Source organism: Artibeus jamaicensis, unplaced genomic scaffold (assembly GCF_021234435.1).
Source record: "Artibeus jamaicensis isolate MK-2021 breed Jamaican fruit bat unplaced genomic scaffold, CSHL_Jam_final scaffold_847, whole genome shotgun sequence".
Taxonomy (NCBI): Eukaryota; Metazoa; Chordata; class Mammalia; order Chiroptera; family Phyllostomidae; genus Artibeus; species Artibeus jamaicensis.
The window spans coordinates 17,186,248-17,212,610 of NW_026522057.1; the positions used below are offsets into that span (position 1 = coordinate 17,186,248).

Sequence of the window (26,363 nt, forward strand, 5' to 3'; positions counted from 1 at the left end):
TCCCGATGGCCCTACGCCAGCATCGGTCAGCTGTTCACGCTGTCCACCCAGCACCTGCAGCTGTCTGGATTCCAAAGCTCTGGTCTGGTGGGGAAGAGGCGGTGGAATGGAATGTCCTTTCAGGTGGTCTGTGTAAGGCTGGCACGGTATCCCCATTTTATACATGAAGAAAGTAGGGTTGAGGGAGCTTAAGTGAACAGCTCAAGGGCATTACAACTGGACTGGATTGGAACCCAAGTCCCTGGACCCCGGGGCCCACACCCAAGCCCTGCACTCAGAGTTCCTCCTGAGAAACAGCTCCACTGCCCTGGCAAGAACCTTGTGGCCATGGGGACCCAGAGGGGAAGTGGTGACAGGGACGGAAGACCAGACCTCACCAGGCTCACTCATCTGTGATGTGAGAAAGAACAAAAGCAAGAGAAAGCTGGTTGAGGGGACAGCTGCTAGCAGCTCCGATTGGGACCCAGGGCCACATCTCAGACACCAGGTCACCAGGATTCCGCAACTCCCAGCAGGTGCGGGGGCTCAGCCACAGAATCTGTGAGTAGCTCTCTTGTTCTTTTATTTGGGGCTTCTTTGTCATTCCAGAAAACCTGTGTGGTTACCATACTCCTTTCCTCCTGGGATGTGAGAAGCTGGGTGGGCCTGCTAGGGTGAGGGACTGATATCATATGAGGACTCCTGGGGCTTTTAAGGACCAGTCACAGAAAGGCTTAGGGCTGGTGTGGTCCTCACCCGGTGGACATGACAAAAATCTTATCCACCAAGGTCCAGGGGACAGAAGGCGATCATCACCGACACACAGATGGCCTTACTGTGTGCCAGGCACTGCTCTAGGGCATTTCATTGTCTACAGAATCCTCACAACCACCGCACATAAGTACTATTATTATTCCTCACTTTACAGAAGGGTGCTAAGCACCTCACCTAACGTCACACAGACATTAAATGACAGTACTGGGCTTGAATGTAGGCACTCTGGCTCCGTGGCTTGCTCTTTAACCACCAGACACTTCTGCCTTCCAAGGCACAGGCTTGAATAGCAGAGGGGGACCAGGAAAGAACCCCAAAAGAAGAGGGCTGGAAGACTTAGAGATCATCTGCTGAGTCCAAGTGCCCTTGATTTACAGGTGGAGAAACTGAGGCACAGAAAGACTTGCAGTCCCGACTGGGGCAGCTCAGAAGTGGAGGGCAGCCTAGTGCCCCCGAGACCCAGGAGACCAGGGGCTCCCTCTTGGAGGTTCCACTCAGTGGGACAGTGGTGTTTAGGAGTGTGCCCTGGGCTGGTGCCCCCGTGGGGGCCCTGGCACTGTCTTCCCAACCCTACAGCCTCGGGTCAACCATTCCACTGCTCTCCCCCTCAGCTGGCTCTTCCGAGAAATTCTGCCCCAGAACATCACGATGAGGCCTGTGGGTTGACTGAATGACGTAGGCGCCGGGATGGGGACCTGCTCTGGGCTCAGAATGACTGTGGTGGAGGTTTGGGTCTTCACCCCACCTGCCCTTGCTGTGGATGGGAAATGAGAATACATGAAGCCATGGCGGCTTTGCCCTCAAATGCGTGGCATGTGGACACCTGGAGCCCCAGGGCTGAGTCAGGGGAGGGACCAGGGAGACCCTGGGAGGTGGCACCCCAAAGACTCTGGCCCCAGCTCTGTAACCACTTTGTGGCTCCCCTGGAGGGGGCCCCTCACCTGCCCTGGGGCCCAGCATCAATTTCTACCAATGAGTCACATCCTTTACCCTTTGGCCAGTTGTGGATATTAAGGTGGTTCAGTGGGGATAAGCTGGCAGCCCAGCTTGGCGAAGCAGAGCCCTTCAGCACCAGTCTCTCCTCATCTGGCTCCACCTTTAATCTCACTGCCTGCTCTCAGATGTGCATAGAAATGTTCTTTTATTCATTCTTATTACAGCACATTCAATAGAACTCTGAGCCCTAACCCTAATCCTAACCCTCATCCAACTGGGCCAGTCGGTGATTAAATCTCAGTGTCAGCTGAGCTTCTCCCACCCGCACGGGCACTTTCCAGGACAGAATGTTGTCTCTGAAGTTCACACGCAGGGCACAGTGTGAGCAAGGCCCTTGATCTTCGTGGCACCCTGGCTCCTCCTAGGATGGATGCCCCTTGTCCAAAGGGGCTTGGTCCCCTAAAGTCCAACCCCATTCATTTCCTTGGCATGCCTAGAGTCCAGATTCTTTGTCAAGATTCAAATTCACTGTGTCATCAATTCAACCTCCAAGGGGTGCCCCCTAGAAGCTCCCCCAGAGGACTGCCATCTCCCCAAGGCCCTTCCAAGAAGCAGAGCCCAAGTCCCCAACTCTCAAGGCACCATGACCTCGGGTCCCTTCCCTCTCCGGGTCATCTCTCCTCTCCCCGCCTGGGCTCACAGATGCAGGCTCCTCTCCCTCCACCCATCAGGGATGCCAGCCTAACCTTCTTGCTGAGCTCAGGTTTTCACAAAGGACAGGAAGAAAGGCGGTTTTCAAATGGCTTCTGCTTTCTACTCCCACCCCCGCAAAAAGTCCCTGAGCCGGGAGCTATGAAGGGCGCTCTTTGAAGGGAGATGCAGCCCTGCCTCACAGTGAAGGAAAACCAAGGCCCACAGGCAGTGCTGATTTGCTCCAGGTCACATGACCCAGGAATCGTGCAGCGGGTGTAGAGTGCAGGTCTATGGGCGCCAAAACCCATGCTCTCTCTCCCGAATCCTGCAGGAGACCTAAGTCCCCTCACCAATTGGGCAGGCGACTTTGGATGAGTTACATCTCCTTTCCAAAACTCACTTTCTCCAACTCTAAAAAATGAAGCTGTAAACAGCATTACCAACCTGCCTCAAAGGGGTGCTTCTTTATTTTCTTAAGTACACATTTATGGAGCACTCACTACACACTAGAGCTCTGCTGGCACCGAGACCCCCCTCGTTCTGTCCTCGCTACAGCCTACGAGGGAGATGCTATCACTGCCTCCACTTGAGAGGCGAGAAACGGAAGCTCGCACAGGTGTAGGGCCGTGTGAAAGTTCACACGGCTCGCGGTGCACCGCAAAGCCAGGGCACAAACCCAGGTGAGCCTGAATCCAGAACGGTGCTCTGTGGCAAGAAAGCGCTGAGGTGCGATGCAGGCTGGAAACGTGGCCAGCTCTCCTCCAGCAGAGCTCGGGAAAGGTAAACCCACTCCCCCTTCCCTCCATCTCCTGGGAAGGGGGAACATCCGCCGAGCATCAAATGTGTCCTGCCCCCAACCCCATGCCACAGGAAAGAAGAGCCCAAAGGCCAAGGAAAGAAAATGGCAGACAAGGGCAGATCCTTGGGGTGGATAGACCAGATGGGGAGAAGCCCCCAGGCATGGAAGGGAAGGCTGCTGGAATCCCATCCAAATGGGGTGGATGTTGGCAAGACCTTGGGGCTTTAGAAGTAGGTTGGATTGGGTGTCCTGTGGGTTTAGCTGTTTCCCTCCTCCCCAGCTGGCTCCCATCCCTACAGGGGAGGCCCCCAATTTTCTGCTCACAAAGCAATGAGAGGTAAAGCCCCCCACCCACCTCTCCCTGGGGATTTAAGCCACCCTGAAGTTCCTCTTTGAGAACCACAGCTGCGTTCATGGTGTTGCCTCTGCCAGAATTCAATGAGTCTGCCTCCTGTGTATCTCATGGACCTGTTTGGGGGTCCTGGGGGATCTGAGAGAGCTGGAAGCATGGATGGGTGTCTGCCGAGAACCAAGGGAGAGCAAGAGGCTTCACCAGTCCTCGCACGAGGCCATTCTTAATAATACTCACTTAACAGATGAGGCTGCCAAGGTTCAGACATGGCAGGTAAATGGCAGAGGCAAGAGTCAAGTTCAAGTGTGTCCTTCCACTACTTCACCAGCTTTTCCCAACAGGAAGAGAGGTATTGCAGAGGGTTCACATCAGGCAGGATCATGGTGCCTGTTTCCATTTTTTAAAAGATTTTATTTATTTATTTTTAGAGACAGGGTAAGGGAAGGAGAAAGAGAGGAAGAGAAACATCAATCAGTTGCCTCTCACACGCGCCCAACTGGGAACCTGGCCTGCAACCCAGGCATGTGCCTTGATGGGAAATTGAACCAGTGACCTTTCAGTTCACAAGCCGGCACTCAATCCACTGAGCCACACCACATAGGGATCCATTTTTTAATTGATGAATAATTATTTTACTATTTAAAAGATATCTTTCCCAGTGTGAGAGTTTCTTAGGATAAATAGAAGAACCAAAAGCAGCAGTTAGGGTATTATTCTAAGTGAAACAAGCCAGACAGAAAAGGGTAAATATCGTATCATTTCACTTATATGTGGAATCTAAAAAAATAAAACAAAGGAGAAATAGACCCTCAGACATAGAGCACAAGCTGAGGGTTGCCTAAAGGGAGCGGGCAGAGGAGGTGGGTAAAATAAAAAGTATATATTTATGTTCAGGGGGAATATTTATATTAAAAACTCATGTATCGTGGTGAGCTGCTGCAGGCCCACTCAAGGTCAGAAATCCATTCCACTCCACCTATTGAACACCCGCCGTGTACGAAGTTGGGTTGGAAGGTTCCGAGGGCATGGAGAGGACAAGACAAGGCCCCCTTCTGGGAAGGAGGAAAAACAAACCAATAAACGCACAAACGCGGCAGCGAGAAGTAACCAAACCAATAATGTTCCCGCGGCCCCTGACCTGCCTGCTTAACATTTGGCCCCTGGAGTGCCTTTGGCGGACATGTGGTCTTATTTAATCTCTTCTCGTGTAATTTATATCCTTAATAAACCAATGACTGAAGACAGGAAGCAAAAGAAACTCTGCCACCCACACCATGTACTCCTCCCAACAGCCCTGGGTGGAGACGCTGTCACTGTTCCCATTTTACAGATGAAGACACTGAGGCTCAGGGAGAGAAGTCATTTGCCCAAGAGGCCACAGATTTAATAAGGGGCAGAGCCAGAACTCACAGCTGTGACTTAGGGCTGCCTCTTAAACCTGCGCATGTGTTTCCCCCTTATCCTTCCCCGTTGGCCGCCTGTCTTCGCCGAAGCAGGTGGTAGAAATTGAGACACCATGCACATTGGGTGGGATGGGCATGACGTGCTTTCTTCTTCACAGCCCTACGGCCCCAAAGCCAAACAAACCCGTGAATGCACACGAATTCATTCTACTCTAGTCAGGTAGATGGAGCGGCCACAAGGATCAGCTCCCCCGAAAGGCAGTCCCCTCTCGGCCGCTCCTCGTTTCTCTATGGCCCGAGAGCTCCCACCAGGTTTAATTTATCATCAGCCTCCGTCCAGCTGTCCCTGTGACACTGCAGCCACTTTGTCACCACTCACAGATCTTAGTGGCCTGGAGCCCCAAGAGTCAGCCACTGGCTCGTGCCAGTTTGCTCCATGAGAAAGTGGAAGCGGTAGCAGCCCCTTTGTTGGCTTGTTGGGAAGGATATATGACTTAGTGTTCGGAGTGTGCGGAATGGCGCTGGACGCGGTGTGCAGTGAGCACTCATTCAGATCAACCTGCTATCATTGTTATACTCACCAGTGTGTTTCAAGAGTTGAGCCTCCAGGGCTCTTCACATCATCCTCGCCTATCACCCCACCTCCTCTCGGGGAACCCGCTGCATTCCAACCCCCACCCCTCTGCTGCAACACTAGAAACAACCAGAATCAAATTTAGAGCAGGGGTCTGGCCAAACCAGGGAGAGGTAGACCAACCTGGAGGAAAACTACAGGTGATTCAGAAAATCCACCCAGAGATGAACCCTTCCTACTCTCTGCTGTATAGAGAAGTCACTGTGAAAAGTTCTTGTCATCATTCAAAAGGCCTCTGTGTCTCCCTGGTTGTAACACCTTATTGTCCTACAGAGAACACTGGGTGAGCAGCAGAGGCGCCTACCACTTCCAGGTGTAATTTTAACAGTGTTCCCCAAACCCAGCCACTCCCCAACCACACACACACACACACACACACACACACACACACACACTTCCCAGTGTCCAGTGGCCGAGTTGTCAGCAGTAGCAAGCTGCCCCTGAGTAAGGAAGATCCAGACACTGTTATCAGTCATTCATACTTTAATATGACTGAGTTTCCAAAATTTTCTGTGCTGAGTTTTATTTTTTTCTAAGAAAGGAACAGGCCTTTTTGTCCCTATTACAGCAATAAAAATAAAGGGCCGAGAATCTGAGAGATGTTCCCTGAATCGCAAGGGACTGAGCACCCTTAAGCCCCTGAATGCTGGGATTTGGTGAAGCAGGAAACAAGGGAATTTGTGTTACTTACAGCAAGTATTTCAAGGGGTCCTCCAGAGGGGACAGCGGTCCCCTGGAGAAGGTCTCAGGAGCCAGCTGAGCAGCTGGGAGCAGGAAGTGTGATGATTATGGCCTGGGCCTGGGGTCCAATGGGCTCTGCCCCTCTGTCTGACCTCGGGCAAGTCACTCATCTATCTGCACTCCTGACTCTCAGTCTGTAAAACAGAGGCCACAATGATAGCACCGCCTTTCCTGGCTTATCGTGAGGATAAACTGAGTTTACATGCAAGTCATTGGTCTTCAGGCACCCTCCCCCAGGACCCCTCGGCCCCCAGACCCCCACATTCACAAGGGGCAAGTTAGGCTCTAAAAATCTGTTCCTCAGCCCTCTCACCACAGGTCCTTTGAGAGGCCCTTTTGAAATAAATAAATGTGAAGCCGGCCATGCCTTTCTTGCTGCTGTGCTTCCAGCAAGCTGCCTCTCCCCCCATAAATAAGATCAGTTGTGCCCACTCTGAAAATCCTGAAGAGCGCAACCGTCCTTGAGGATTTTCACAAGCATCAGGGAGAACCCCTTCAACCAATTCATTCCACAAATGCTGACGGAGCAGCTGCCCTGTGCAGCCAGAGTTCTGGGCACTAGAGATGCAGCAGTGGACGACAAGGCTCTCTATTAGAGCGGACATTTGAGAGTCCTGGCGGCCACGAGTGGCGCTGGACACCATGGTTAGAAAACCCGGCCAAGGAGGAAAGGATGGCGAGCAGAGACCTGGGAAGAGACTGTTGCCAGAGTGTTAAAGACCCCCGCGCCCCTCCATCTTCGGTGGGCAGTGCCTGACACCAGGTGTCGCAGTGGCCAGGGGCGGAGCTCTGATCCTGCCACCTACGAGCTGTGGGACACCTGGCCAGTCCATCCCTCGGAGCCTCACCCTCCTCACCTATGAGATAGTGAAACCAAGACATCTACCTGCAAAGGGCAGTTTGGAGGGCAAAGGAGACAATGCAGGTAAAAAGCCCCTCAGAGTGCCTGCCACAAAGGAAGCCTGAGGGGACAGTGACAAATTCATTCTCTTCACACACTTCAACCACAACGAAGTGTCACAACAGGTTGGGTGCAGAGATGGGTGAAAACCCAGCTGCCAGACAGTTAAGAGATTTGCCCCCGAAAGTTATTTTTATTAAAAATACATTGTTTCTCTTAACATGTGTTAGGTTTATGAAAGACACTTTCTAAGTTGAGAGTTTTATTTGCTAATACAGTCATGACTGGTGGATGTAACCTCCACCAACCGCAGCTCTGCAGGGCCCGAGTGACTTTTCATTTCGGGTTGTACAGAAACGCGGAGAGCGCCGAGTCTGCGAGCTGCCGCTCGGGCTTCCTGAGCTGGTTTTCTCACGCCAGCTCCCAGGCAGCCTGGCAGCCCCCCGCCCCCACCTTGCGTGGGTGGTTCCCTGCACAACTTCCAGGTTGAAAGGACCCCCTGAGATCTCACCAAAACGCCCCTGTGGATGCTGTTTTGTCTGAGGTTCCCCAGCCTCCAGTTCCAGCCAAAACCGGAACTGGAATCTAGATTCTCATGTCCTTGGTCCAGGGCTCTTGTCGTGATTGCAGACGGACAGACAGGTGCTGACCTCCTCACCCCGGGCTGGCGGACAAGCCATCGGGCTCCCCACATACTTGCAGCTTCGCGTTCACTCAACTCTAAAATCCCAAGTGGCAACAGGAGTCTACGTCCATACCACCCTGAACGCACCCGGTCTCGTTTGATCTCGGAAGCTAAGCAAAGTCGGGCCTGGTTAGTACTTGGATGGGAGACCAAATGGCAACAGGATCTTTTCCCTCTCTCCTACTACCCTTCCCCTCCCTCCTCGACCGCCCCCTCCACCAGCCCAAAGCATGACAGAGACGACGTTGTCATTTTCATTTGCCACCAACTAGCAAGGAAATTGGGAAAAGGAGGAGAAAGGTGTAATATGTATACATATTCTATGTGGCCTACACATAAAATCTGCCATCAATGGAAGGCTTACTGTGTGCCAGGTACTATATTAAATATGATGTGATTCCGTTAATCCTCGTGCCTTGCTCCACTGATGAGATAGTTACAACTTGTTATTCCCATTTTACAGATGAGGAAACTGAGGAAAAGAAGGGAAGTACTTCATCCGAGGGCACACAGCTAACACTTTGCTGAGCCAGGACTGGAACTCAGGTCTGTCTGACTCCTAAGCCCGCCAGCTGGAATGGTAAATCCTTGGGGGTGAGAAGGTCAGGACTCCATCAGGCTGGAGACAGGACTAAGGTCTCAGTGGCCATTGTGGCAGTGGTGAGTGAAACTGATCAGAAGAGGGAAAAGGCCAAAAGGAGAGAGAAAAGAGATGCCCCCGTGGGACTAAAGACAAAAGGTTGTGTCCACTGTCGGGGCCCTGTACCCTGCTCAGGGTCACGACACAGTTCCCGGCTCTGGACCAGCCTGACCCTATCCCAGCACAAGGGCTCAAGTCCTGTCACTGGCTGTGGAATTTGGGGCCAGGGACCCGCCCTCTCTGAACCTGTTTGCTCAGAAGACAGTGACCTGCCTCAGCTAATAGCCAGGAGTCTTTTATGCAAACTATCAAGTGTGAAAAAACGTGGGCATTGTTAGTACATTCTTTAAAAGGGAAGTTGCAGAGGGTATGCAGTCATTGAAAAGAGGAAGAAGGTATTTGAATGTATTAAACAAAACTGCCTTGTGAGCAGATTTCAGATCAGTCAAATAGTGTGCTAAGTATTGGCCCGGAGGTGGGAGAGCCAGTGTAGTAGCAAGAGGACAGATGGGACCCCGGTCTTCAGAGGAATGGACAGGAGCATGGGTTCCCAGTGCCCACAGCAAGTCTCTTCCCACCTCTGGGCTCCAATTTCCTCACTTGTGAAAGATGGAAAATAACACTAGCCTCATAGGGGGATTTGGAGGCTTAAATGAGATAACGATGCCTAGCACTCATTGTCATTATCAGCCAATCTTTTTTTCGTGGGGCAATAAGTGACTGCTGCATAGAACTAACTGGTGCCACAGCCGGGGCTCGCACCCTGCATACCTGCCTCCCGTGCTACAGTTCCACCAGGCAGCCAAGCTTCTGCTTAGTTTGTTTGAAATAATTATTTAATGGGCACATGAAGAATGTGAGGATTAGCTTCTCTAGTCACAGATGAAGCAACTGAGGCTCAGAGAGTTTAAGCAACTTTCCCAAAGGTCACACAGCCCACCAGTGGCAGAGCTGGGATTTGAACCCAACAGCATTTCATTCCTAAGCCTTGGAACTTAACCTTCCTACAGTGGAAAGAGGCCTGGGACACCAACTGGCCCCATTCCTCCTAGGAGAGAGGCTGGAGGTGATACAGCAGCTGAGGATGGGAGGTCCAGGGAAAATGTGAATCCAGACATCAGGCGGTGACCCCACAGACCTCTGGGTGGTGAATGGCGGTGGGAGGAGGCTTGGGATGGGAGCCATCAGCCCCACAGGACAGACTCACGGGGACTGGATTTCAGTGACAACCAATAGACATTTGAGAGAGGAATTATAGAGGAGACTTTAGTGATAATCTTCTGCCCTAATTCTGTAAATTATTAATTCTTTCCTGAAATGAGTGGAGGTAGCCTATATTGTGAATTAGGGAGTTGAAGTAAAAGCAAATTTCAGAAAGCACTAATAGGAGCAATGAGTGAATCAACCTGAAATGACCTTACATTGCATTTAGCTCTAAGCGTCCTGGCAGCTGAAGAAAAAGGAAATGCAGACATGTGTCTGAAGAAGCTTTCTTTTTTCCTAATAGACATTTGTTCATTCATTCAATAAGTCAATTTTATTTATTTATTTTTAGAGAGAGGGGAAAGGCGGAAGAAGGAGAGGGAGAGAAACATCCATATGTCATACATTCACGGACCGGTTATCTCTCCCATGGCCCCTACTGGGGACCTGGCCCACAGCCCAGACATGTGCCCCGACCAACCAGAGACCTTTTAGTTCACAGGCCAGCACTCAATCCACTGAGTCACATCAGCGAAGGCAAACAGGTTTTTTTAAATGTGATGGTTCAGCCTTCATGGAGGTTAAATGTCCACCAAGGATGAGTGGAGATCTTTCCATCTGTCTCAGCTCTCAGACAAAGGTCAGACAAGACTCAAGTACAGAATCTTGTAAGAATCCCATAAACTACTGAGGATTTCCTGCCTTTCATTAACCAGGCACAGCACCATGAGCTCAGTAAACATAAAGCACTTAATCTGCACAACAGGGCGATATGGGTAGCATTTCTCCAGGTTCGCAGATGAATGAAACAGGTGAAGTAACTTGCCCAACATCATACTTCCCATGAAGTACAGACCTGATTTGAATCCAGAGAGGTCTGGTTGCAAAGCCTGTGCCATTGGAATCCAACACAGTGAGTTTCCTGGAGGAGACCTAAGAAATCACTCAGTCAACCCACCTGCTTTGAACTGCTTTAAAAAGAGAGACTTCCAGCCAAGATGGAGGTATAGGTAGATACACGTGCCTTCTCGTACAACCAAAAGAAGGTCAACGACAAATTTAAAAACAAAAAATAACCCGAACTGCCAGAAAATCGAACTGTATGGAAGCATGACAACCAAGGAGTTACAGAAGAAATATTTATCCAGACCAGTAGGAAGGGCAGAGATGGGCAGCTGGAGTGGAGAAGACTCAAAGCAAGGCAGCGGCTGGTGGACCAGGGGAGGCAGCAGCTGGCAGAGCAAGTGGTCCCACCTTTACTTGCAGATAAACTGGGAGGAACAACAGGGGAACTAGACAGACCATGCAATCCAGGTTTCCAGCATGGGGAAATAAAGCCTCAAAACCTGCTTGTAAAAATATGTGGGTGTTGAGGCTGCAGGAGAGACTCCCAGCCTCACAGGGGAGTTTGTTGGAAAGGCCCACAGGGTCCTAGGATGTACACAAACCGACTCACCTGGGAATCAGCACCAGAAGAGCTCAATTTGCTTGTGGGTAGTGGAGGAAGTGACTGAAAGCTGGCAGAGAGCTGAATAAGCAGCATTGTTCCCTCTGAGACCCCTCCCCCCACATACAGCACCACAACACAGTGATGGGGGGTGCTCGCCCTGAGGAATACTTAAGGCTCCACCCTTACTATGAAACAGGAGTGCCAACACAAAGAAATATGGCCCAAGTGAAAGAACAGATCAAAGCTCCAGAAAAAATGCACTAAGTAATGAAGAGATAGCCAACCTATCAGATGTACAGTTCAAAACAGTGGTAATCAGGATGCTCACCGAAATGGTGGAGTATGGTCACAAAATAGAGGGAAAAATCGAAGGCTATGCAAAGTGAAATAAAGGAAAATGTATGAGGAACTGACGGTGAAGGGCAAGAAACCAGGACTCAAATCAACAGTTTGGACCAGAAAGAAGAAATAAACATTCGGAACAGAATGAAGAAACAAGAATTCAACAAAATGAGGAGAGCCCTGGCTGGTGTGGTTCAGTGGATTGAGCATGGGCCTGTGGGGCAAGGAGGTTGCCAGTTTGATTCCCAGTCAGGATGTATGCCTGGGTTGCGGGCCAGGTCCCTGGTGGGGGAAACATGAGCAGCAACCACACATTGATGTTTCTCTCCCACTCTTTCTCCTTCCCTTCCTCTCTCTCTAAAAATAAATAAATAAAAATATTTTTTAAAAATGAGGAAAGGCTTATAAAACTCCAGGACAACTTTAAATGTTTCAACATCCGAATCATAGGGGTACCAGAAGGAGAAGAGGAAGAACAAGAAATTGAAAACTTATTTAAAAACATAATGAAGGAGAAATTCCCCAATCTGGCAAAGGAAATAGACTTCCAAGAAGCTCAAAGAGTCCCAAAGAAGGTGGACCCAAGGAGGAACACACCAAGGCACATCATAATTACATTAGCCAAGATTAAATATAAAGAGAGAATCTTTTTTAAAAGATTTTATTTATTTACTTTTAGACAGAAGGGAAGGGAGGGAGAGAAACATCAACGTGTGTTTGCCTCTCACGTGGTCCCCACTGGGGACCTGGCCCACAACCCAGGCATGTGCCCTGGCTAGGAATCGAACCAGTGACCCTTTGGTTAGCTCAATCCACTGCGCTATACCAGTCAGGGATAAAGAATCTTAAAAGCAGCAAGAACAAAGGAGATAGTTACCTACAAAGGAGTTCCCATTAGACTACCAGCTGATTTCTCAAAAGAAACCTTTCAGGCAAGAAGGGGCTGAAAAAAAATATTCAAAGTCATGAAAGGCAAGGACCTACATCCAAGATGACTCTACCCAGAAAAGCTTTCATTTAGACTGGAAGGGCAGATAAAGTGCTTCCCAGAAAAGGTCAAGTTAAAGGAGTTCATTACCATGAAGCCCTCATTATATGAAATGTTAAAGGGACTTATCTAAGAAAAAGAAGAAGATCAAAATATGAACAATAAAATGACAATAAACTCACAACTATCAACAACTGAACCTAAAAAACAAAAGCAAAAACAAACTAAGCAAACAACCAGAACATGAACAGAACACAGAAATAGAGATCACATGGAAGGTTATCGGCGGGGAGAGGGAGTGGTAAGAACAGGAGGAAAAGGCACAGAGAATAAGAAACGCAAATGGCAGGTACAAAGTAGACAGGGGGAGGTTAAGAATAGTATGGGAAATGGAGAAGCCAAGGAACTTATGTGTATGACCCATGGACATGAACTAAGGTTGGGGAACGCTGGTGGGAGGTGGGGTACAGGGTGGAGTGGAATAAAGGGGAGAAAAAAACAGGACAACTGGAATAACATGATCAATAAAATGTATTTAAAAATAAAAAATAAACAGAAGAAAAGAAAAACCCAGAAGAAGAAGGAACCTGCCTGAAGTTACTCGGTAGCAGAACGGGGACTGAAAAAGCAGACCTCCACATTCACAGTCAGAGATAAAAATAATGGCTCTTGGCCTTGAACCTCAGCTTCCTCTTGCAGCTGTAGCAGCCTCCAGGGAAGGGGCATGCTCCTTCTCATCTAACACATCCCAGTGCCTTCAGGCTTTAAACATAGTAGTAATGGTGGGGCCGCCTGTGAGCGGGGCACTGTTTTACTTCACAGTTTCACTTCAGGTCAGAAAACCCCCCAGGGCACCTTTTTCTGAGCAGTTTCCACAGCCCTCCAAGTTCCCTTTGCAGATGCTCAATCTGAGTCGGGTCTCCAGGCGACATCGCTGAACATCCACGGCAGTGTGGACACCTCTGGGAGAAGAGCGTCGAGTGGGGCTTTGGCATTTTTCTTAGGGGGGAAAGCGCTTGGTTGGTTGGTTGATTCTCTTTGAATCTCACATGTGTACGGTGTCAGGTCACAAAATGTCCCTGCATGCCTCGGTGGCTCTTAATATTTGGCCCTGCAGTGGCACACTGATGAAAATGTCTGAACCCCTTCCACCTAACAGATGCACAGAAATAAAGTCTTGCGTGAACTTTGGAAGGACTGCCGTCCCATCACAGCCTACCCGTGGACTGGGTTTACAAAGCCCTGTTGGAGGAACAGGACGGACGTTGTCATTGTCATTTCGCAAATCAGAAACGGGACTGAGAAAGTTGAAGGGACTTGCCCAAAGTCACGTGACCAGGAAGAAGTGGAACAAAAGCCACCTCACAAGGCAGCAAACAGCCAGTCTCTCTCCATGATGGGCACTCAGAGGCGGCTTTGCCCCGAGGAAGACTCTGTCTAGAAGCCAGATGCTCTGACCCTCAAAGGATGTCTGTCTGCCCAGAGGCAAGGCAGGCAGGGAGCTGGTTTTCCCCTGGCTCTGTGTGTTCTGTTGTTGTCTGATGCTGTCTTTTTAGGACGTCCATCCAAATGCCCAGATTTTGTGCCCTGACCTCATGTGGACAATAGCCACAGATTGTTGGCCATGCCAGGGCTGGGTGAGGCACAAACATGTCCACTCCCACCCCAGGCATCCCTGTTCTAGATTGGACTCTGCATGGAGTAAGCCATTCTCTGATGTGGGGAGGGGCTGTTTTCTAAGGGAAATATGAGAAGAGGGTTGGGGCAGAGGAGGGCAGCAGGGGTGCAGGGAGGAAGCTTCCAGAAGTGTCGAGGTGAAAGTGTGGGAGCTGAGAAAGGTTCACATGCCTGTCACTCATTCGTGACCAGGGCTGAGAACTCAGTAGCTGCATTTCCTGTGTCAGCTCAGGTGTGATCTTGCTGACATTCAACAATGAACCTTTGTCCCAGGGAAATGCGCCCCGTCAGCTTGTCTGGGTAGGGTCGTCTCCGAGGTTACTGCACAAGAATTTTGTCTTGTGACCTAGGGGCTGTGGAATCTAGTTCCAGCTCCGCCACTAATTCACCCGCATCGTTGGACTGTTTTCTCAATGGTACAATGATGGAGTTGGACTAAATCAGAGGTTTTCGATCTGTTTCTTGGACCCTGAGAGCTCCACAAAGAAACCTACCTGGGCTGCCTTCAAGACAGCACAGAGGTGACATGGACTCAGATGTTACCGATTTATAAATTGGGGTTCTATCCAGTGTAAAAAGCATGCTGCTCCTGCTGTGGTCAATGTGGCTCAGTTGGTTGGAGCATCATCCCATAGACCAAAAGGTTGAGGGTTCAATTCCTGGTCAGGGCACATACCCAGGGGGCAGGTCCCATCCCCAGCCAGGGTGCGTACAAGGGGCAGCTGATTGATATTTCTCTCTCTCTCTTTCTCTCAGCAATGAACACATGTCCTCAATGAGGATATATTTTTTTTTAATTTTAAAAAAGCATTCTGCTCTCTAAAATTAAAAAAGCAAACAAACTGGATTATAATAATGGCTGCCGTTAAGCCAGCCCTTTGATGCCCAAGGCATATCGTCCTTAAGCTCACAGAGAGTAGGCGCACTATCCCATTTGAAGACGTTTCTGATAAGAATAAGTGCTTCTATGTATTATATTAATTTACTTCAATTAAAATAAAACAAAAGTGAAATTAATTTTAATATTGTGTTTGATTTATCCCAATCAGAAATATGAGTATTTAACATGAATCAATATACAAATTATTGAACATATTCACAAAAACCCATTTTACAGGTGAGAAATGGGGGAAAACAAGGCATTCGGTGTGTGTTAACAAGGCCACCCGGCTGAGACGCGAACCTAGGCGGTGCGCTCCCCGCCCCTTACACGCTCACTCAGGGTCTGCTCCGTTTGAGACGGTGCCTTCCAGCTAAATGGTTGTCGTGCATTAAACAGTTACTGCGTGAACACTGCGCGGCAAGCAGGCTCTGTACAGGGCTCGGAAGACCCCAAAACTGCGAAGGCTCAGTCCCGGCCCTCGGCAGGCGGTGTGGCCTCTGCCAAGCAGTTTAACACCTCTCAGCCTCCGTTATGAAACGACAGTAACCGCACTTCTTATGTCACAGAATCCTGTGGATGGCATTTGACTGTGGCTGCGAAAAAATATTCTGTAAAATTTAAATTCCATACAAATGTTGGTCAGTGCAACTATCAGTCTGGTTGGAGACAAGACTAACTGATGCAGAACCAGCTGCAAGACGTGCAGGTAAGGCTGGGAGCTTGTTTTGTGACCAGGGTCGGGGAAGACTTCCCTGGACAAAAGATGGGCCCAGAAGGAAGGTGAGGAAGGCAGGCGCGTCGGTGAAAGGAACCTCGGGGCAAAGGTTCAGGAAAGCAGACTACCTGGGGGACTGGCGAGGGGACTGGCGAGGCACCAGGCAAGCAGACTGAGGCTGTCAGCAGTGGCTGTTGGTGGCGGCACCGTCCCATAAAGATGTAACACAAGACCATGTCATTTAAGATCTTCCAGTAACCACATTAAAAAATAAATAAAAAGAAACAGGCAAGATATTTAGCCCAATGTATCCAAAATATCATCATTTTTTTTACTTGTAATCAACAGAAAAAGTTATGAATGAGATATTTTACACTGTCTTTTCCATACTATCTTTGAGATCTGGTGTGTATTTTACGCTAAAGGTACATCTCAGTGCAGACTCACCACCTTGACAGCGTGGCTATGGACAGAACTGGAGTCCAATCCCAGTGCCCAGGTTTAAATAACCAGGTCATCCGGGGCCAGGTGCAAATGAGGGCTAGCTGTCCCCAGGGTCAGGCTCTCATCTAAATACGTTTTGTATATTAATTCATTTAAGCCTCATGAATTGTCTGTAAAAACGGGTTATCATGGTTATCCCCATTTTACAGATAGGGAGCCCATAGCGCTCCCAGTTCCTAAGCCTCCTTCCTCCATAAGATGAGGGTAAGCACACCCTGGAGGTCCTTGTGAGGAGAGACTTGAAAATCCTCTGAAGGTCCCCTTACCACACACACCGTGAAACCACCCATTCAGGAAGCCACAGGTCTGTCTGGTCCCAACTTCCCCTCCCTGAGCACTGGAGCCAGACAGGGTACAAAATTTAAATGGGCCCCAAAATAATTATAATAATTCTGTTTGGAGTGTAAATAAAAGATTCAAACTTTATTCAATAAAGTTATGAGGTTTTTAAAAATATTTTATTTATTTACTTTTTAGAGAAGGGAAAGGAAGGAGGGGGAGAAAATCATTGATGTGCAAGAGAAACATGGATTGATTGCCACTCGTGCGCCCCCAACTGGGGACCTGGCCAGCCACCCAGGCAGGTTCCCTGACTGGGAATCAAACTAGTGACCTTTTAGTTCTCAAGCCGGCACTCAACCCACTGAGCCACACCAGCCAGGGCAAATGTCCAAATCGGATACATCCTATTAATTACTATAATGCCTGCTTAATCTGTCAACCTCTGAGAATGGGAGGCTAAAATTACTCAAAATTCAGTTTCATTTCAATTGGACCTCACACACATTCATTGAGCTGCGGTTGTGTAGCAGGCACTATTCTAAGCCCTTATATCAGTGGAGAAAAGGGTCAGTATGTTGACCTCATGGAACTTAAATTCTAGGGGAACAAACAGACAATGAACAATAAATACAATAAATAGGTAAGTTATGGAGGGCAAATTATATGTTAGAAGGTGATAAGTGCTATGAAAAAAAATAGAGTGAAGGGGACCACAAGAGCAGGAGGGTGGTGAGTTGCGGTATTTAATAGTGTGGTAGGGTAGATAGAAAAGGTCAAATTTGAGCCCCCAATTGAAGAAGGTAAGAGACTGAGCCGAGCATGTGTCTAGGGAAGGAGTCCAGGCAGAGGGAACAGCCAGTGCGAAGGCTCTTGGGTAGGAGTTTGGATCCGTCAGAAGGCCGGCCTGGCTCACGCTGATTGACCGGCGGAAGCATGGTAGTAGGGGGGTCAGAGAGGTAATGGGGACTTTACCCTGAATGAAATGGGACCTACACAGGTTTGGGACAGTGGTATGATCTGACCCATTTTTAAAGGATCACATTGGCTATTGTGTTGAAATTAGGCTCAAGATGGGTCTGGCTAAAAGTAGGGAGCCCAGTTAATATTGCAGGCAACTGGGTAAGAGATAATGCCTGATTTTGAAAAGCCTAAATTAGATCAACGCCTTGATCTACTTCCTGAATAAAACCTCAAGTCTGCTCATTTCTCTCTTGGCTTGTGTTACTGTCATTCACAATTGTACTCCCACTTCGTTTTGTTGTTGTTTTTTTTTTAAGATTTTATTTATTTATTTTTAGAGAGAGGGGAAGGGAGGGAGAAAGAAAGGGAGAGAAACATTGATCTGTGAGAGAAACATCCATCAGTTGCCTCTCACGTGCCCCCTACTGGGGACCTGGCCCATAACCCAGGCACGTGCCCTGACCAGGAATCAAACCCACAACCTTTTTGTCTGTAGGCTGGGGCTCAACTCACTGAGCCACACCAGCCAGGGCTCCACTTTCTTTTTATACCCTCCAAATCAGTCAATTATTATTATTATGGCCTTATGCACACATTTTTAAATTTTACTTGTATATTTATCAACTTGCTTGTTCACAATTTCTTCTTGCCCCGCTGTGAAGAATTTCCATCTCCTGATGGTGTATCCTGTAGATACTCCTTCGGCTAAGGCCTGTTAGTGGACAATTCTATTTATTTTTTTCTGATATAGAATCTATATTATATTTTTTCCACTCCCATTTAGTCCCTCATTCTATTTCTATTCCTTTATTCTGAGTGATAGTTTAGGTTTTTTTTTCCCTTTATCTTCTGGGTACTATTGTGGCTATTGGGAAATCTGCTTCTAAATGTAATTACAATTCCCTTTCAGGTACAGCCTCTTTCTGATAGCTTTTAATTTTTTCTCTTCGTCTTTGGTATTCTGGAGTTTTATTATGGTATCTGTAAATGATCTGTAAGTGTAGAATTGCTTTGTTTCCAAAATTCTGCTTGGAGTTCACTGGTTGCTGACTCTGAAGAGTCACCTCCAAAAGAATTCTGGACAATTCTCCACAATCATCTCTTGGAATACTCTGCCTCCCCAGTGCCCGCTGCCACTTCTATGATTCCCTTTTGAAACTCCATTTGGAGCTATTTAAACTTTTCATTTGATCCTTCGTGTCTCGTGAGCTCTTTCATGTTTTCCATCTCTTCATCTCCTGGTGCTGCATCCTGAGAAAGCCCTTCGGATCTGCCTTCCAGATCAATGCCTTTCAACAAGTGTTTGGTGCTCTTTAACCTGCCCCTACGGATTTCTTTTTTCAATGACTTTATTTTTCACTTCCAATGTTATACTTGATTCTTTTTCACATCTGCCCAGTCGCTCATTATGTATTCTAGTTTTTGATTCCTTACGTTTAATAATATTAAACATTTTTAAAAGATTTTATTTATTTGTTTTTTTAGAGAGGGAGAAAGAGAGAGAGACATCAATGCGTGGATGCTTCTTGTGCTCCCTCTACTGGGAACCTGGCCTGCAACCAGGCATGTGCTCTGCCTGGGAATCCAACTGCCAACCCTTTGGTTTGCAGGCCAGCAGCACTCAATCCACTGAGCCACACCAGCCAGGTCTAATATTAAACATTTTGATAACATATACCCAAGAATTATATGAAGTTCCTGGGAGTCTAATTCTACTGTCAGACGTTTCTGCTAACTCTTGTTCATGTTTCCTTATGCATTTTGTAATTTTGCATTGTGAGCTCAAATTCCACAAGCCTTTATACAGGACCTTTATGTATAGTTTGTGGAACTCTTGTGTGACCTGGATAGAAATCGTATTCCTCTAGAGAAATTTTGAGTTTACTTTGTAATAGTGATATCTAATAACGCCCCATGTAGTATTTAGGTGATTTATTTTTTCTCAATATTTAAAATATACTTATACTAAAAAGTGACTAATTACCTGACATTCAGATTTATCTGGTCTCCTATATTGTATCTGGCAACCCTACTGGTGTGAAGCCAAAGTCTTGTCTCCCATCTCTAAATAGGTGTTTAAACTTCCACAACTTACCAAAACTGGCACACAAAAAAACAAAACACCAATGCAACACAACAACAACAACAAAACCCCTCCACCTTATCATTCTAGATTCTGTTTTTTCTTGGTTTTGATTTCCTCTTGGTTTTTGACCACTGGAAATTTACCTTACTTTCAAAGGGAAGTCTTAGGATTAGTCTGTTTGAAAATAAAAGGCCAAAAAGTTTGCAGGCCACTTCTGCTTCTTGACTTCCCACATACCTCTCCTAATGCAACCCATACAGACCTGGGCCCCCATTAGAATGGAGAAAAAGTGAAACAGAGAAGAACGAAATACAGATTGCTATTTTAACACAAGGATCTGCACAGATAGAAGGTTGGCTAGAGTCAGTGGTCACGTGAGGTCCTTATTGTGCTGGCTGAAAAAAATTCATTTCCTCTTCTCATTGTACCCCAGTAAAGACTTCTTGGCAAGTCCAGCAGAACCTGAAGGACTCATTCCATGGAGAGATGCTCGGTGATGAAGGCAGCCAACGGCTCCAAGAACGGCTCGGATTTCAACCCCATGAAGGATTACATGATTCTGAGCAGACAGCAACAGATCGCTGTCGCGGTGCTGTGCACCCCCCTGGGCCTGCTAAGTGCCCTGGAGAACCTAGCTGTGCTCTACCTGATCCTGTCCTCCCAGCGGCTCCGCAGGAAGCCCTCATACCTGTTCATTAGCAGCTTGGCTGGGGCTGACTTCCTGGCCAGTGTGGTCTTTGCCTGTAACTTTGTGAATTTCCACGTGTTTCATGGCGTGGATTCCAAGGCTGTCTTTCTGCTGAAGATCGGGAGCGTGACCATGACCTTTACTGCCTCTGTAGGCAGCCTGCTGCTGACCGCCATTGACCGCTTCCTCTGTCTGCGCTACCCACCTGCATACAAAGCCCTAGTCACCCGTGGGAGGGCACTGGTGACCCTGGGCATCATGTGGGTCTTCTCAGCACTGGTCTCCTACCTGCCTCTCATGGGATGGACTTGCTGTCCCAGCCCCTGCTCTGAGCTTTTCCCTCTGATCCCCAACGACTATCTGCTGGGCTGGCTCCTGTTCATTGCCTTCCTCTTCTCTGGCATCATCTACACCTATGGGCACGTCCTCTGGAAGGCCCATCAGCATGTAGCCAGCCTGGCTGAGCACCAGGACAGGCAGGTGCCGGGAATGGCCCGGGTGAGGCTCGATGTGAGATTGGCCAAGACGCTGGGGTTGGTGCTGGCTGTTCTCTTCATATGCTGGTTCCCGGCACTAACCCTCATGGCCTACAGTGTGGCCACCACTCTAAGCAACGAAGTGAAGAAGGTCTTCGCCTTTTGCTCCTTGCTTTGCCTTGTCAACTCCCTGGTCAACCCTATCATCTATGCCCTACGGAGCAGGGAGATCCGTTCCTCTGCCCACCACTGCCTGGCCCGCTGGAGGAAGCACCTGAGAGGCCATGGGCTTGAAGGAAAAGAAGACGTCCCAAGGTCCTCAGTCACTGAGACAGAGGCTGATGTGAAAATCACCCCATGGCCAGATTCTAGGGGGTCTATCCTCTCTGGTTGCTGATGAGGCCTGTTTCAGAGTTTTAAACAAGCCAAGTCAGAAATCATTTCACTCCCTGGAAGAAAGAGAACAGTCTTCACCCTCTCATCCCACTGGAACCAGCCCCAGAGGCCTGAACACTTAAACTTCTTTGCTGATGAGCGTTGGCACCGACCCCTGGAGCGTAGCCTGCTTGTGCCTATCTGCACACAGTCTGCTGGACAGCTAGGTCCCGTGAGGAGTGGCAAGGCGAGCAGGAGGAAAGACTCCTGGGACAGGCTCAGCACACGTCAGGTCAGGAAAGTCTTCTCAATAAGATGGCCCAGTGCCCGCATTCTCCAGAGACCACGGGACCCAGAGGGAGCCTTCAAGCTCAGCAATGAGGGGCTCAGAGAAAATGTGAGAAGAATGGCTTATTCTCCTGGGATCTCAGGGTACAGGTCAATGGCTGGCCAGCTCTTATTCCTGCTTAATTGTCTGGGCCTTTTTGATTCTGGGTCACCCTTGTTCACTGAGGACCTTTTTAAGTCACCGTACCCCGCTGAGGACCAAGAACTGTGATGTAATGAAAACCACAGGTGTTGGTCCACCTCGTTCGGAAGTAACTGACAGCCCTCCACTTAAAGGCGTCTTATTAGGGCAGTGGCCCTCCTGGACCACTGAGAATCCCCACTCATGGCTGCTGTGACCGCTTAGGTCTCTGGGGAATATGGCAGCTGGGATCACTGGAGACACAGGATCTTCAGAGAATTTTCTTGACTCCATGAAGTGCTATGTGGTGGCACCATTGGAAGCAGGCTGTGTCCCTGTCTAACTGAACTCCAAGAAGAGGAAGATATTCCCAAAGATTTTATACATCCCCCAACCGCTCTCCTTTCAGGCCCTTCTGTCCCCTCCATACCTCTAAGGACAACTAAGAAACAGAGCAAGTAGGAAGAGGGGGAAGCGCCTTTACTATGTGCTAAGCACAGGGCTGACAACCCACAGTCCATTATCTCCAGCAAGATTACAGCCCCAGTGCTTTTGAAAATCCCAGGACACTATATTTTACATATCAGGGAGGGGCTTAAAACAGGCGGGCAGATTGCAGGAATTCTAATGCAGTTATTTGGGACTAAAGACAGAATAAAAGGAAAGAAATTATTAAATACATCTTCATTTAATACTTTATAAGACGAGGTGTCTGCTATTCATTAACTCTTTCACCCATCTCCTAAATACATGCCAGGGTGTGTGCTAGGTCCTGGATGTTCATAAATAACACTCTTCCCCATCTAATGGGGTTTACATTCTCCATTCTGGTGGGGAGAGAGAGCCAATAAATAAATAAGTGATTTCAGGTAGTACAATGAAAAACATCGTTAGGACCAAGTGATAGGGATTAATTGAGGCAGGATAGACCTACTAGGTGCTCTTGAGTCTTTACTATGTGCCAGGCACTGGGCTAAGTGCTATTTAAAAAAAAAAAAAGGTTTTGTTTATTCGATCATTTGCCTCTCGCATGTACCCCAACCAGGAACTGAACCTGCAACCCAGGCATGTGCCTGACCAGGAATCAAACCAGTGACCTTTCACTTTGTGGGGTAACGTCCAACCCACTGAGCCACACTGGTCAGAGCGTGGGCTATGTACTTTCAAGTGAGGTATTTCACTTGGTCTTTACAATGACCGTCCTCATTTTACAGACGAGGAAACCACTAAGAGGCAAAATCACTTGCCTGAGGTCACACTGCTAATATGTACCCGAAGCTGGGCTTTCCAAGCCTGTTCTGTCTGACTCTGAAGCCTGCCCTCTTGACCACTACCCTCTTGACCTCCTTCAGTCAAATTCAATTTGATTAGAAGTAATGTTCAACTTCTGTAACCTTACATTTACAGATTGCACCCTGGCTGGTCTGGCTCACTGGGTTGAATGCCAGCCTGTGAACCAAAGGGTCACTGGTTTAATTGCCAGTCAGGGCACATGCCTGGGTTTCGGTCCAGGTCCCCAGGAGGGGATGTGCCAGAGGCAACCACACATTGATGTTTCACTTCCTCTCTTCCTCCCTCCTTTCCCCCCTCTTCAAAAATAAATAAATAAAATGTTTTTTTAAAGCTTACCAATTGCTGCAACCTTAAATCATCATTATTTCTCAATGTACTTCCTTTTATGCCCTGTATTACTTTCCTGCAATAATTTTCCATAAACCGAGTGCCTTAAAACAACAGAAGTTTATTCTTTCACAGTTCTGAAGACTAGAAGTCTAAAATCAAGGTGTTGACAGGACCATGCTCCCTCCAGAGGGTCAAGGGGAGGATTTTTTCTTGTCTCTGCCAACTTCTGGCAGCTCCTGGTGTTCCTTGGTTTGTGGCAACGTAACTCCGCCCTCTGCCTTAATCTTCACATGGCTTCTCCAACCCCTTTGTCTCTTTGGTCTTCTTTTAAGGACACCAATCACTGGATTAAGGCACATCCTAACCCAGTATGATCTCATCTTAATTAGACAAGTGACATCTACAAAGACTCTATTTCCAAATAAGGCAACATTCACATGTTCCAGGTAAACATGAAGTTCTAGGGGACACTACTGAACCTAGTTGAAATGGCATACATTTTTAAAGGTAAATTTGTGGTTATTTAAATTGGGGGCATGCATTTCTTCATTCATTGGTGGGTTCTTTTTTCATTTTAGCAAGGGAAATTCTCAAATGCATGGCATGAATTGATACTCAGTTAATATTTCTTTAATAAATACAAAATTGCCCTGGCTGGCGTAGCTCAGTGGATTGAGCGCGGGCCCGCAAACCAGAGTATCACGGTTCGATTCCCAGTCAGGCCACATGCCTGGGTTGCAGGCCAGTTCCCAGCAGGGGATGCATGAGAGGCAACCAACCATACATTGATATTTCTCTCCCACTCTTTCTCCTTCCCTTCCCCTCTCTCTATAAATAAATAATTTTTAAAAATAAATAAATAAATACAAAATTTACAGCCCTGGCTGGTGTGGTTTAGTGGACTGAGTGCCGGTCTATGACCAAAAGGTCATCGGTTCGATTCCCAGTCAGGGCACATGCCTGGGTTGCAGGTCAGGTCCCTGCTTGGGGGCGGCATTCAAGAGGCAACCAATCGATGTCTCTTTCATACATCAATGTTTCTCTCCCTCTCTTAAAAAGAAAAAAAAGGAATTTAGAAATCATTGCATTAAATGCACTTTCTCACTTTCTACTCTTCTCCTGTCCACACTTTCTACTTTTCTCCTTTCATAATCTCTTATTTAGGCTCTAAGTAAAGCACTAGAGTTTATGAAGGAAGAGAGTAAGGGAGCAAGGGAACTTGGATGTCACTGAGAACTACCCGCATTGTTTAAATGAGGAAACAGGCCAAGGCTGTGGACGAGACTTGCCCAAAGAAACCCCACAAGGTAGTGTCCAGTGCTAGAAACCCAGGTCTCCCAACTTCAGTACTGTCCGCTCTGTCACGCCTTTCACCTGCTCCTACAGACTTGCATTTTGGTTATGAGGTTGTTGACCTTTAACAAATAGACAGCCAGCTATTTCTCCAGCAAAATGGGTTTATTCAGGAACAACAAAGAATTGCAATTCAGGACCCGTGGCTTAACGGTAAACCATGCTCAGGTCCAGAGAGAAACAAAGGAGAGGGCTGCTCTTTGATGGACTTCAGAGAGCCCGCTGTAAATGAAGAGTCCACTGGAGGAAACCAAAAGTTTGGAGTTCAGTGACTTTTCATTGACTGAGTTATAGCAGTCTCCCATTGGCTGAGCCATAACAGGGCAAGGAGGAATCTTCCCTTTCTCATGCTCAGGTAGTAACGTACAATAGGATCACCTCTTATTGTAGATGCAAGGTATGTCTCTTCCTATGGGGTTAATAGTCTGGGTTGAGTGACATGTAAGAGTTCTCTCTTCTGGCCTCCTATTCCATTTTAAAAGAAGTTTCTGTTTATTAATTTTCACAAGGTGAAGGAGAAACGAAGGTCACAGTGTCCCATTACATCTTCCCCAAGGTGAGTTCTGTATTATCAAAGACCATTACTCTGATTGTTATAAAGTGTGTGAAGGTGGGGTTTGTTTTTTTAAGGTGTCTGTGCTTACTGTTTCATACAATATTTCAGCATAATCTTGCAGAGGGAGGAAGAAACACGGAAGATGAGAAAATAGCTGTTTATTCAGCAACCGCCACTGCATTTCCTTATCACTGCTGGGATGAGGAAGTGCTTGGTTCTGTCAGCATAGGCTCTGACGCCTCCTGGGGTGCAAGAGAGCAGCAGCATGGAGAGAGGCACAGGCTCCACCCCTGAAGACCTGGGTTCTGGTCCCACTTCTGACCCCAACCAGCTGCATGGTCTTGAGCACCTTCCATCTCTTCTCTGGGTCTCAGTTTCCTCCTCCCTAAAATGTAAAGAGTAGGAAAGAGGATTGTGTAGAGGATTTCCAAAGTCCCTTTCAACCCTGACATACTGCAGTACTCTCACTGATATGTGGGGACTGGCTTTGCCACTTGGGGCCACTTTGCCTCCCACACCTGATGGCCTCACTTCCTGTGTGAGCATGCCCAGTATGTAGAAATTGTGGGGGATTTGGTGACCACCCTGCCAGGTGAGGTTCACACAGGTACCACTAGGGCCTGGGGCTCTTTGTTTTGTTTTGTTTTAATTTTTTTCAATTACAGTTGACATTAAATATCATTGTGTATTATTTTCAGGAGTATAGATAGCATAGTGGTTAGACAATTGTATAATTTACAAAGTAGTCCCCAAATAATTTCAGTACCCACCTGGGGACCATACATAGTTGTTACAATATTATTGACTATATTCCTATGCTGTAGGTCATGGGGCTCTTAATTTTTCTTACCCTACTCTAAAAACGTTCCTTTGTGGTGGCTTGTATGTACATCGGTCTTGTTGTGCCAATTAGATATTAAGCTCTTTGAATGGCTCCAGAATTCCCAAAGCAAGTATTAGGCAGGCAAAATGGTCACACCTGCTCTTCCTCTTTCAGCACCCACTGTTCCCCCTCCTTTTCCTTCATAATACGTATACCATCATTTTTCTACTTCGTTATTTCTACCTGGACTGCTACAATGTCATTGCATCTGGGATTCCTGCCTCCAGGCTTAGTCTTCTGTACTACAGCTTAAAAAGTCCCCTATGGCTCCCAACCGCAAAATGCACTTACTCCCAGTTCTCTGCACATATCG

General features: G+C 47.8%; 1 protein-coding gene across 8 annotated transcripts; it reads left to right on the forward strand.

Annotated features, from left to right (window-relative positions):
- On the forward strand, nt 1–25,821 carry CNR2 (cannabinoid receptor 2). Of its 8 annotated transcripts, none has more exons than XR_005081193.2 (5): nt 4–540; nt 8,361–8,443; nt 15,647–15,786; nt 25,121–25,167; nt 25,276–25,821. XR_005081193.2 is itself a non-coding variant. In XM_037135986.2 (5 exons), the coding sequence occupies exon 5, from the start codon at nt 20,106–20,108 to the stop codon at nt 21,186–21,188; it is 1,083 nt and encodes a 360-aa protein (XP_036991881.1). In that variant the 5' UTR covers nt 288–540; nt 7,823–8,026; nt 8,361–8,443; nt 15,647–15,786; nt 20,061–20,105; the 3' UTR covers nt 21,189–24,241. The 8 variants fall into 8 exon arrangements, 6 of the variants coding, with proteins under 6 accessions (XP_036991885.1, XP_036991881.1, XP_053516325.1 ...); XM_037135986.2 differs by lacking the exons at nt 25,121–25,167; nt 25,276–25,821 and adding exons at nt 7,823–8,026; nt 20,061–24,241 and having other exon boundaries at nt 288–540; XM_053660350.1 differs by lacking the exons at nt 25,121–25,167; nt 25,276–25,821 and adding an exon at nt 20,061–24,241 and having other exon boundaries at nt 288–540; nt 8,361–8,477.
- The last annotated feature ends 542 nt before the right edge of the window (nt 25,822–26,363 follow it).

What these genes read in the sequence shown, in the direction of transcription:
- CNR2 (XM_037135990.2), top strand. Translation starts at nt 20,106, where the DNA reads ATGGAGAGATGCTCGGTGATGAAGGCAGCCAACGGCTCCAAGAACGGC.